The sequence below is a fragment of the Anomaloglossus baeobatrachus genome, chromosome 5 (assembly GCF_048569485.1).
Source record: "Anomaloglossus baeobatrachus isolate aAnoBae1 chromosome 5, aAnoBae1.hap1, whole genome shotgun sequence".
Lineage (NCBI taxonomy): Eukaryota > Metazoa > Chordata > Amphibia > Anura > Aromobatidae > Anomaloglossus > Anomaloglossus baeobatrachus.
In genome coordinates, this window is record NC_134357.1 from 567,656,690 (window position 1) to 567,669,616 (window position 12,927).

General features: G+C 41.6%; 1 protein-coding gene across 1 annotated transcript in view; it reads right to left on the reverse strand.

Annotated features, from left to right (window-relative positions):
• Nucleotides 1-2,071: 2,071 nt before the first annotated feature.
• The window catches only part of LOC142312375 (oocyte zinc finger protein XlCOF8.4-like), a 43,761-nt gene continuing 32,905 nt past the window's right edge, over nucleotides 2,072-12,927 (reverse strand). The window contains exons 2-7 of the mRNA XM_075351315.1: nucleotides 11,750-11,898; nucleotides 11,441-11,620; nucleotides 11,235-11,358; nucleotides 11,054-11,151; nucleotides 10,766-10,856; nucleotides 2,072-6,904 (exon numbers count right to left, since the gene is read on the reverse strand). Coding sequence (XP_075207430.1) covers nucleotides 6,036-6,904; nucleotides 10,766-10,856; nucleotides 11,054-11,151; nucleotides 11,235-11,358; nucleotides 11,441-11,620; nucleotides 11,750-11,827 — 1,440 coding nt within the window. The 5' untranslated portion in view covers nucleotides 11,828-11,898 and the 3' untranslated portion in view covers nucleotides 2,072-6,035. The remainder of the gene's footprint in view (nucleotides 6,905-10,765; nucleotides 10,857-11,053; nucleotides 11,152-11,234; nucleotides 11,359-11,440; nucleotides 11,621-11,749; nucleotides 11,899-12,927) is intronic.

Genomic DNA, 12,927 nt, shown 5'->3' on the forward strand with positions numbered 1-12,927 from the left:
AGTGGTCAAGGAACTGGGTGGGTGAGCCTGGTGGACGGTATATGACAGCAACTCTGAGGGAAAGGGGATGGAAGAGCCTGATGGTGTGGACCTCAAAGGATGGGAATGAGAGTGATGGAGGTGAGGGGATGACCTGGAAAGTGCATTGAGGGGACAGGAGTAAACCGACTCCACCACCATGTCTGTTTTTAGGTCTGGGTGAATGGGTAAAGTGTAAACCACCATGAGAAATGGCAGCAGGGGAAGCAGTGTCAGAATCCAGAATCCAGGTTTCAGTGAGGGCTAGTAGATTAATAGAGTTATTGAGAAAGAGGTTGTGGATGTAAGGAAGCTTGTTACATACAGACCGTGGATTCCAAAGAGCACAATTAAAAGAGGGGAGTGAAGGTGTACAACTAATGTCAATGAGGTTAGCAGGGTTTCTATGGGAGGTGGAGGAGGGGGTAAAGTTAGCATGGGGTGGACCGCTATTAGGAGAGATATCGCCTGAGAGAAGTAGAAGTAACAGGAGAAAGGTGAGATGGTTTTTGGACTTGTGGCATGGCTATTTCTGGCAGACCCTGGAGTATGATGGATTGAGATTATTCAGATAGGTGATAAGCGCCTGGGAGCTGTACATAGGAGAGGGGAGGAGAGAGGGGCTGATGTGGATGAGTGGTGATGGAGGGGGGGACAGGGCGGTGAAAGTGGACAGAAAACATCATGTTTGACACAAAAGATGTCAAAGAGTAGTTTACCTGCTGCCTCCTGCCCTGACTAACTGCCATTGAAATAACTGCCCAGCACTTAGCAATGATGGCACGCATGCAGCACCCCGCACGTGTGCACCCCTTAAGACAGCCCCAGATATATAGGGCAGACTAGAGGAGTAGGTAAGGGGGATTGTGGGAGGTCAGCTTATTAGGCGAAATTAGCAAATGCTGATCACACCATGGAATGATGAAGGAATCAAAGGAAACAGGACACTTGACCCCCACCCGGACTCTAGTCTACAAAATATCACACCTTCCACCATCAGATAAGATTTACAAAGAGGAAGATACAGTCATACATCAGTGAGTATTAAACATAATGTAAAGATGACATAGCATAAGTCACTGTAGTACAGAGAAGTCAACAGGAGCAGAGGGGAGCAGACATTGCACTTCAGTTACACTTGCTTTCTTAGAAAACACAGAGGCATAATAGGAATTTAAAAGTTCGGATTTCTCAACATCATTTTGACCACTTCACCATTTTCATCCTGTAAAAATCCTATAGTATCTTTGACTTTTTTTTAATACATACACCCCCCAATCCTTTTTTTTTATTGCTTTTGGTCTCCCTTGCAAGCCTCACTTCATTAATGGCTTTAGCTCTTCTAACACTTGCCCTGCAGATAGTATTATATTCTTCTTTAGATATGCCTCCCTCTGTCCACTTGATAAACATTTCTTTTTTCCTTTTTAGCAGGTGGTTAAGTTCTGTGTTCATCCATCCTGGTCTTAAATGCTTCCAATTCTTCCTTCTTTTAGGGATTGTTACTGATTGTGCAGTAAGAATTTCATTTAGCAAAATCTCCCATCCTCCTTGAACACATCTGTCCTTTAAATCATCCGGCCATTGGACCTGTCCCACCCTTTTTCTGAGTCTATTAAAATATTTTTCTGAAACCTAACCTTAAAGTCTGAATCCTCGCAGGTCTTCCTCCTGTAATCCAAAATTTGAGGACAGCATGATTGCTGCTTCCTAAATTCCCATCCACATTTACTTCCTAAACCATTTCCTCCCTGTTGGTAACAATTAGGGCCAAGATCGCAGATCCTCTTGTTAGCTCTTCTACCTTTTGAAAGTTGACCAGTTATGGAAAGCTATATATGTACAAGATCAGATCCACAGATCATGAATGCAATATCAAACACCATCAGTACATGAATGCAGCACCAGACCCACTGTCAGTGCATGAATGTAGAATCAAGCTTAGTACAGCAATCAATTGCCATTTCAGGTCAGCTTCTAACCATAATAATATAATAATACTGCCCCCTACTCTGCTCCCTCACTATACTACGCCCCCACTCACAAGCCCCCTTTACTGTTCTATTATTTTTTTCTCTTAGTAACAGCACTCCCCTCTAATCTAAAATAATAGTCTGCAGATTCAATTATTGGCTCCTCCATCGCGTGCTTACCATTCCCTGCTACCTCTGCGGTGGTGGTAGCAATGTCAAGAGGTCAGCGGCATCACTGCAAGTCAGGGCAGAGAGCTGATAAGCACTTTTTTGCTTGGCAAAATATCTACTTTAACAGATGAAGGAGTGAACTGGCACCTACTGGTTCTCCACGAGCCCCAATAAATTTCTTCGTGGGCCTCATGTGTCCGGTATCTGGTGCATGCTTGATCCAAACAATGAAACTATAGATACAAAGACCAGAATATTAGTAAAAAAGCAGATGTTTATTAATCTTTGTTTACACGTTTTATAGGGATTGTCTAACACTTCTCTCTTTTACCTAAGCTGACATTAGATGTGCATTGAGGGTGTTGTACTTGATCAGGACAGTTAAAGAGGGAATCATCCACTGGCCAGGCATTCTCATCTGATTAATAAGACAACCTAATTATGAGATGTAACAAGCTGGGTGCCTCTGCATCTGTCAAATCTTTGGACACAACCTGTTCATGCAATGTTTTTATTGGAATATGCACATTGTATTCAGAATGAAGGCAGTAAAACTCCCAAAGTAACATATTGACAAACAAACCGTAAACACACCAGATTATATGTTATACCTTAGATGCCCCTTTCACTCTGATGACCACTTTATATATCCTTGCCATTCTCTCAAGCAGTTTCCTCAGGTAGTCACTTGGAATGCCTTTCCAATAGTCTTGAAGGAGTTCCCAGATCTCCTTAATACTTGGTGGCTGCTTTGCCTTTACATTGTGATACGTGTCCAAAAACATTTCAATTGGGTTGAGGTTGGGTGATTGAGTATGCCATGTCATCTGATGCAGCACTCCATGCCTCCCCCTTGGTCACATAGCACATACATAGCGTGGAGGTGCGGTTTAGATCATTGTCCTGATGCAAAACAAATGCCCCCACAAAGTCAACCCAGATTATAAGATGGCATGTTGTTCCATAATGCTGTGATAGCCATGCTTGAGAAAGGTTCCTTGAATTTGGCATAAATCACTAACACAGTCAACAGCAAAGCATCCCCACATCATCACTCCATCCCCTCTGGTACTGTATAAAAGAGAAGCCGTAATCAACCCTTATAAAATGCAGTTATAGGGGCCCAATACATCAAAGTGTTAACGCTAGGAAACTGGTGTAAAATACTTTGTAAAGTCGCAAATGTTTGCATAACGCAAAGTTCCTCAAAAGTTTTATTAATTTTGGCGTTTTCACGCAAGTGCCATCTAGCTGCGGCATAGTGGGTAGAAAATGCATGGGACAGGGCCTGGCAACACCTGTCCATCTAATTAATGATCAGACGTGGTGTTCTTGTGCCAGAAATGTTACTCCCATTATTGACTGAAGTGAGATTTCTGGTTAGGTGCATGCGACTTGTAAGATGCGTCTTGATTCCTTAAGGAGGTTGTCCAGGACTTTTTTTTTTTTTTAACTATGGGCCTAAACACTAACAGGTAGGAGTTGCTTACTACCTGCCAGTTGTACCCAGCGCCGACTCAGAGCTGTCACTGACAGCTTCTGCTGGTCCACATCAATAAAGCAGCTCTTCCACTTTCAGGCTGTTCTGGTGAAAGGACATGACTTCCAACATCATGGTGAATGACAGCCTGGTTACCCGCAGTTAGGCAGCAAGGAGTCTACTGTCAATCATAATGACGTTAACAGTCACACTTCGTCAACAGAAAAGCCTGGAAGAGAAGCCGCTGATCTGTTGACGTGATCTCAGTGGAAGCTGCTGAATCTCCACTCAGTGACCGCTCTGTGCCAGAAGAGATCGGCACCGGGCACAAAAGGCAGGTAGTTAGTAACTTCCTTCCTGTTAGTTAAAAAAAAAAGTCCTGGAAAACCCCTGTAAGTGGTGTGGACCTGTTAATGAATCAGGCGCCTCTTACTACACAATGCCACTTAACTAAGACTTGAGTGTACAACTCCAGTGGTAATTAATCGGAGCCATAGTGTTTATGTAAATGGAAAATATTCTACATAAATGGTGAAAAGTCTACAAATGTTATTTGAAGTCTGTTTACTGATGTTTAATGGTAGTTGCATAAATCTAATTGGGGATGAGCGAACCCGAACGGCAAAATTTGGTGTTCATACCAGTCACCGGGTGTTCGGTGCTTAAACTCAAACACAGACTCTGAAAAATAAAATCTGTGTTCGTATGCTAATAAATTTTGTTAAAAGGCTACAGCACAGCCAATCAACAAGTTTTATTACGTGTGGGCGATGCCTATGTACCGGTGTGAGCAAAAGGCAAAATTTAAAAAAAGAATTGCATGAGCTCTTACCTTTTTTTGATAATCAGCCCAGGTAAAGCATACAGTTGCGGGCTGCAACCCTCAGCTGTTTAATTTATCTTGGCTGGATATCAAAAATAGAGGGGATCAAACACCATTTTTTTAATTATTTAAATTAATAATTTAAAAAAAAAATGACACGGTGCCCCCCCCCCTATTTTTGATAAATAGCCAAGGTAAAGGAGACAGTTTATGGCTAGTATTATCAAGCTGAGAAGGTCCTTGGTTATTTGGCCCTTCCCAGACTAAAAATATAAGCCCGCATTGCGCACCATTAGATCCACCAATTCTGGTGCATTGCGCGGCTCTTCCCGATTGCCCTGGTACGATGGGAATTGGAGTAATACTTTTTGGGTTGATGTCAGCTATGAATCGATAGCTGGCATCAAGCCCAGGGTTTGATAATTGATAGGCATCTATCAGACACCCCTAAGTGTAGAGTTAAAAAACACACACAGAAAAAGAGTTTTTGGGATAAAGACTCCCCACACTCTCTCATTCACCAATTATTTCAAAAGAAATCCTGGAATTTCCAACGTAATCCAAAAGTGTAAATTCCCATGACGCCCATCAATTCCTAGGGAGTTTTGTTCTGAGAACATTTGGAGAACTAGGCTTTACAGTTCATTCCCGGTCAGCGGTGGGTATGACATTTTTTACGCTCGTCAGAAATTCCAATTCTGGGCCTACTATAGATCGTCAGTGACCTATGGAGCCTCGTTATGAGAACGTTTTCTCCATTACTAACCCCTGGGCTTGATGCCAGCTGTCAATTCACAGCTGACATCAACCCCAAAAATGTTACCCTGATTGTCACCGCACCAGGGCATTCGGGAAGAGCCAATCAAAGAGACAGAGTTGGTGCTTATAATGGAGGCGCCACTACTGGGCCAGCTGATATATTTTTATGCTGGAAAGTGCCAAATAACCATGGGGCTTCCCAGCCAGATAATACCAGCTTAGCTGTATGCTTTACCTTACATGATTATCAAAAATAGTGGAGACCCCACTCCATTTTTTTAAATAATTTTTTTAAATAATTAAAAAAAAGGCATGGGATACCCGCTATGTTTTCATAACTAGCCATGGTAAAGCAGACAGCTGATGGCTGCAGCCCGCAGCTGTCTGTGTTACCTGCGCTGGTTGTCATAAACAGGGGGAACCCCACATGATTTTTTTTTTTTATTATTAATTATTTCCTATTCACATGTTTGTAAAGCAATTGGCCTGCTCTTACCCCCAGCTTGTTTCATTTTACAACCATTTAAAATTAGCACAGAACTTTGGCTCCCCATTGACTTATATGGGGTACGGGGTCTGAAGTAAAGTCCGGATCCCAAACTAAACTTTTAACTAAAGTCCAGCCAAACCCAAACTTCCATGGGTCTGCTCATCTCTACTTCTAATCAACATTTAATCCTCTAAAATCAATCTTCCTTCCACTTTTAGACATGTGACTTACTTTTGACAGTAACATTTGTACAATTTGTCAATAGAAAGATTTAAAAAAATGTAAGTTTTTTTCTCACTTATAATTTCTAGTATTTAAGATTTAATTGCTTTGTAAAACGTTTTCAACATGAAAATTACTTGTCTCCCCTGTGTGAGTTCTCAGATGCACAATAAGAGTTGATTTATGAGAATAACACTTGCCACATTCTGAACATGAAAAAGGTTTCTCCCCAGTGTGGCTTCTCTGATGTCTAACAAGTTTTGATTTAATGCTATAACACTTCCCACATTCTGAACATGAAAATGGCTTCTCCCCTGTGTGAGATCTTTCATGTGAAACAAGATCTGCTTTATAAGTAAAACATTTCCCACATACTGGGCATGAAAATGGCTTCTCCCCTGTATGAATCCTATGATGTCTAACCAGATCTGATTTTCCTATAAAACATTTCCCACACACCCAACATGAAAATGGCTTCATTCCTGTGTGTATTCTCTGATGTCTAACAAGACATGATTTTCTTTTAAAACATTTTCCACATTCTGAACATGAAAATGGCTTCTCCCCTGTGTGACCTTTCTCATGTCTAACAAGATCTGATTTTCCTAGAAAACATTGCCCACATACTAAACATGAATATGGCTTCATCCCTGCATGAAGTCTCTGATGTGCAACAAGACTTGATTTTTGCTGAAAGGTTTTCCCACATTCTGAACATGAAAATGGCTTCTCCCCTGTATGGGCTCTTCGATGTTCAACATACCATCTGTTCTTTTTATTTTGAACAGTCTGTAATGAGTCAGAACATAGAACATGTTGAAATGTATCAGATGATAGATCTTTACTGTGTAAGACTGAAGGTATATCTGGAATGATGTGATGGTCTTCATATATATCTGGTTTAATTCCAAGATCATCTTTAAAATTGGAAAATACCAGAAGATCCTCTGAGCTTCCAATACAGTCATCTGCAAAAAAAAAAAAGTACAGTATTTTTTTATTTTAAAAGACGCACCGGATTATAAGACGCACCCCAAATTTAGAGATAAAAAAAGGTTAAAAAAAAATGGGCTCCGTCTTATACTCATTCAAGAGCTCCATCTGCTCACACGCTGACTCCCGGCACCATCATTTGAAACCGGGACCACGGACACACTGGGACACCTGCCACACAGCCACCGCAGTCTACACAGCCGCATGCAAATGGTGGCAGCCAGCAGGCCATCCTCCCACCCGCACAGAGAAGCAGCTGGCTGCCGGGCCAGAGAGGTAGCCGGCACCGACAGGCAGCCGGCACGCAGCCACAGGCATCCAGCCGCACGCCCGCACACAGCCACAGGCACCCAGTCGCCCGCATGCACCCGGCCGACCGCACACAGAGCTGCACAGACAGGTAAGCTATATTCGGATTTTAAGACACACCCCTCATTTTCCTCCCAAATGTTTGGGAGGAAAAGTGCGTCTTATAATCCGAAAAATACGGTGTATATATATTTTTGTTTATAAAATGCTACCTTTGTTATATATGCGGATTTTAACATATTTTTTTTATTTAGTAAGATATAAAGGAATGTTCTATACTCCTTTATGCATAGTAAAAGCCAATTTAAACAATAGAGGAAAGTTGCACACTGCCGAAAGCTGTGCAGTGCACAGGCTGTTACAATTCTCTGGTATTCATGTTGCAAGTGGGCCTTCATGGGACTAAAAGTATTCAATTTGTATACTTTTAGTCATGTGCCAACTAGATGAATCCATCAATTCTCACTAGAAATGAAGTGAGACTAGTCTGATGAGTGTAATTGCCTTGCAAATTCTGTACATGCAGTCACATGACCAGCTGCTTGCAAAGGGAATACGCGGTCATGATTTGGTAGTCGCAAATCACCAAGAGTGTTGCCTATTGTCCAAGTCTAGACAACCTCTTTAAGATCAATGTAGACCATAGGCTGGTATATATTTGCAATTTAATTTATGTGGCATAAATTATAGTAAGTTTGCTCGTCCACTTACTCTGAGCTCTTAATGAGTTCTTTGTACTAGAAAACTGGCATTAATGCTTTAATAAATCTGACCCATTGACTTTTATCGCAGATATGGGAGATCTAACTAGAAACATTGGTTTATTCTCTGGTAGAGATGTGGAAGTTCAGGTTCACCGGGTTCAGATGGACTTTAGGTAAAGTTCAGTTTGGGATCTGGACTTCCCCTGAACTTGATCCCGAATCTCAATGAAGGTCAATGATTGGGAAGTTCGACTCTCTGTCCACATACAGCAAGCTGTAAAGAGAGCATTTCTGGTTTAGAAAACAGCTATGAAGAGCAGGTGTCCAAATGGCCTTTGGGGGTTTAGAGATATTTAATTATACTAGAGACAAGATTACTGTCACAAGGAGGTTTTAACAAGCATCGCCAACTGTTATAGCGGCATGAGGATCTGTGTAAACTACAGATTCTTGCATTCCACCTGCTAACTTCTTTTAAATCTGTAATCAGTGCAGGGAGACTCAGATGGTGACTCACAGACTTGTAGTTCATAGGCAGGCTAGCAAGAGTTAATCTCTGTTGGGCTGCTTGTTAATCTCGTTTGGCCACATGCAGTGGAATAGCCAGTCTCATTCGCTCTCCTCCTATATATATATGCTGGCAATACACTTGCATTAGTGATAGCTATAGTTTATCTATACTGGTCTCTGGAGAGGTGGTTTGATCCAGACTTACAGGTGGTTGTTGTGCATTTTCGATGAGCTGTTGTGTTAATCCCTGTTGTCCATTTGTTGCTGCCTTACGTCTGTTGCTTTTCTCCTTAGTTTCATACTGTTTGATCCTGTGAGTTTGTATTGGGTCTGAGTTTTGGATTTTCACTGTCTGTCTACATCTGAGTTTCGATTACATTCCTACCCCTTCCTTCCGTGGCAAGGGATGGGACAGATTAGCTCTAGTCAGGAGAATATCTAGGCATGAGACTCAGGCCTCTCTACTATTAGGGGTACCCCTGATGGTAGGGATCACCTATGGTCCCCTTGTATGAGGGACAGTATAGAAGCTTGTACCTTGCTATCCTGCAGTCACATTGTGACAATGATACTAGTTGTCAGAATAAATGCTTGAAGCTATAATTGACAGTGTGGTTGGAGTGCTTGAAATGAGAGTACTGAATAGGAGTATTGTGGGGACTCCTGGATCATAATATACTGTCTCAGTGTGATTTCTGTAGAAAAGCTTTCAATATTCCAGTATTGGGGACTCCGTGTGTCACTACTGTGAGGGGGGGGCAGGGGCTGGACATGATTTGCGACCCTCTCTCTGAATGAATGTGGCTCTCAAGGTCACATAGGTTGGTGTCCACTGGTATAAGAGAATGAGTTGAGTGTGAGACAGCATTTAAAATACCAGAGTATCACTATGGGTATCTTGTACAGCGTTTTGGGCTAAGTAATACTCTGACTGTTTTTCAAAGCTTTATTAATGACATATTCAAAGATATTAGTGGTTAATATATGGTTGTCTATCTGTATCTATCTTGGTTTAATCACCTGATATTAATTTTCACATTCAACATGCATGTATAGTACTTCAAAGACTATTTTTATTTGCTAAACTTGAAAAATGTGAGTTTTTGTTTCAATAAGTAAATTTCCTGGGGTACATCTTGTCCATTAAAGGTTTCCAGATGGACCTATCTAAGGTTCAAACTGTTGAAGAGTGGGTTAAACCAAACTCTATGAAAACCTTGCTGCATTTTCTTGGGTTTGCTAACAACTACCATAAGTTCATTAAAAAAATTTCCAAGATTGAGAATTCACCAACACACTTGATCCAGAAGGGGGCAGAGGTTAACTGGAAGCCAAAGGCTATCGGTGCCCTCACTGAGTTAAAAAGGGTTTATCTGACCATGTATTGGTCCAGCCAGACATAGAATGTACTTTTTTAGTAAAGCCTGAAACATTGAATTGGGTACACTGAGCCTCACTAAAATTTTCATCTGCTGATAAAAATGATGATATAAGCAATCCTGAATTGTTGGCAATTAACGGGCCTTCAATGAATGATGCCACTTCCTTGAAGGAGCCAAACATAAAAGCACTATTATTACAGACAACAAAGATCAGATGTATCTTGAATCAGTCAAAAGCCTAAATCCAAGGCAGATTAGATGGGATTTTATTCCTCTCTAGGTTTTATTTTGTGGTGACACATAAGCTTGGTACAAAAAAAACTAAAGCTAACTCTCTCCAAAGGTCTCTGCTCATCCCAAATGAAGGATTTATGTAAATCTCAAGAATTACTCCTTCCAAAAATTATTTGTTTCTCTCCAGTTTCGTCTACGAGTATTTCAAGTGTCTCATGATTTCTGGGTAGGTAGACTTCTTCCGCTAATAAGAGGTGGATGGGCTGAGCTTTACTGTTGGGGACAAGGTGTGGTTATCAACCAGAAATATCAAACTCCAGGTCCTCTGCACTAAGTTGGCAGCTAAATTCACTGGTTATGAGATTAACGAGTGGGCTCACGTGAAAAATTTTGGATTTTAAGAGATTTAAAGGAAAACAACTTTATTTTGTAGATAAAAAAATATTGATACATCGAAAATATCTTGGAAACATGCAGAAAGTTTGAAAGATGTTGTCAACCCTTAATTTTTTTTTTTATTCAAAAACCTTTCAGTATGCTTTATAATAATATATCAAACTTGCCTTACTGATCCCTCGACACTCTCTTTCATATGCTACCTCGTAACCACGTTGATCTCTGTAGATATCTTTTAATAAAATGCATCATATAATTGTAACATCCAGTGACTAAGTAGAATTTAGAGGCTATAACTCACCTAGATCATTATCTGTAGAAATCTCCTCCTTACACCACTCATCACCCCTCATATATGTCTCTGTAGTATTAATATGGGTCAGATCTTCACCCTGAAACAAATATTGTAAAAGTCACAGACAGATGGAGAAGTCACATCTATGATCAGCTCTAATCCTGTCATCTCCACCATTCTCATTACACAAGTATAAAACATATAATACTGGTGGATAAAACAAGACTGAGCACAAGACCTTCACAGCCGTCTACACATCATAGGTAGATTTCATGGCACCTTCTCTCCATCTACCTGATGATCCTGAGGAACATCGGGATCTTCTTGTTTACAGTCCTGTGGGAGAAGAGGACGGGGACATCTCCCTGGTGTTGTCCTCTTACTGGATAGAACTGGAGGAGACACATACAGGGACTGAATTAATTCCTTACATACAGATAATTATAGGCCGTGTGTATTTAGTCCTGTCTATTACCTGGTGATGTGAGGGGCTGGGGATCCTCCATCATGACGTCCTTGTACAGATCTTTGTGTCCTTCTAAATACTCCCACTCCTCCATTGTGAAGTAGACGGCGACATCCTCACACCTTATAGGAACCTGACACATACAATGATACCGTCATCCCCCGATCCCTTCATAGCGTTACTGTATAATGTCCCAGCATTCCCAGCAGTGTCACCTCTCCAGTCAGCAGCTCAATCATCTTGTAGGTGAGTTCTAGGATCTTCTGGTCATTGATGTCCTCATGTATCGGGGGGTGAGGTGGAGGCCTTGTGATTGGGCTCAGGGGTCTTCCTCGTCCCTCAGACACAGGATCCTGACAGCGCTCACTAGAGGTCTTCTTTACTACTGTGTAATCCTGGTTATGGAGAGATACATTCATAAATCTCACTACAGACATTTCCAAAGTCCTCACCTCTCCAGTTCTGTCCATCTGTTATTCCCATAGATAAGAATGATGTAATGTGACATCATCAGAATCTCTCACCTCTCCAGTAAGCCGAAAAAGGATCTCTAGGGTGAGGTGTAGTATCCTCGCCGCCATCTTGTCCCTATCCCTAGCCATCCTTGATGGTCAATCAGGAGAATTCTCTTATATACAAGATCTCCACTGAGAGGATTCGATATTGTAGGGACCTGAATGGGGAGAACATGACTATGTAAGATCATAAAATATTCCACGTATTAATACAATTACTGGAGACTTTATATCTAATCACTTGCTGCAGAAATTATACTAATATGTATGGCACGTGACTACGGTAGACCATCATGGTGGGTAACTGTCATGCGATGTTTGGTTCCAAACTCATTAGGTGCCATGGCAGCAACAGGCTCTGTTCACACTGCAGAGTCTGACAAGCAACCTGATGTCTCTTAGTTGTTCAGCCAGAGCTCGGCATTGGCTGTTTCATGTGCATTGTTCCTCAGTCATGGAGGACTTAATTCCTGCTGACCTGGGGAACTCTGCTAGGAGCTCAGGTTGCTAATTACCAATCTCAGCTGTCTCCTTCCTATGTAACATCCTGGAACCTGCTATTCAGTGCCGATAATAGTTCAGCGTTGCTGCAATGAGTACAGGCCCCATTGTAGTGATCCAGAACCTGGTGATCTGTTGTGTGCTTCTGTGTGGTGTGGAAATATCCCCGTTGTTAGTTTATTTTCTCCCTGTGTTTTATTTCCTCCTGGGTTCATATTGTCTCTCTCCTATGTCTGATTGCAGTGTGCATGTGTTTTGTTTTTTTTCCCTATTTGTGGGGTTTACTTCTCTAGTCCTGGCCCTCTCCTAGGCTGGGGAAGAAAGGGGGGTGTTAGTTCAGGGTCTGGAAAGGAGTTAGGGTCACGCTAGCAGTTCAAACCTGGCTACCATCAAGCCTACCTCTGGGATAAGGAACAGCGCAGGGTCCCCAGTCTGAGGGCCAGTCTAGAGCGCCCTTCTCCAGGTACCCCTACACTCTTGTGACAGTAACATGTTGCAGAATTTAGCTTTCAGTAAAATCCTCAGCTCTTTTTTGTTAGAATGAAATGTTTTACTTGGGACATACAGCAACTATTATCTAAATCTTCACAAAATGTATGATACAAGAGAGATCTGAAACAAAATACACCAGATAGGTCACACAGTACTGACTAAAACACAATTCCATCTGCTGTCTGCTCAATACA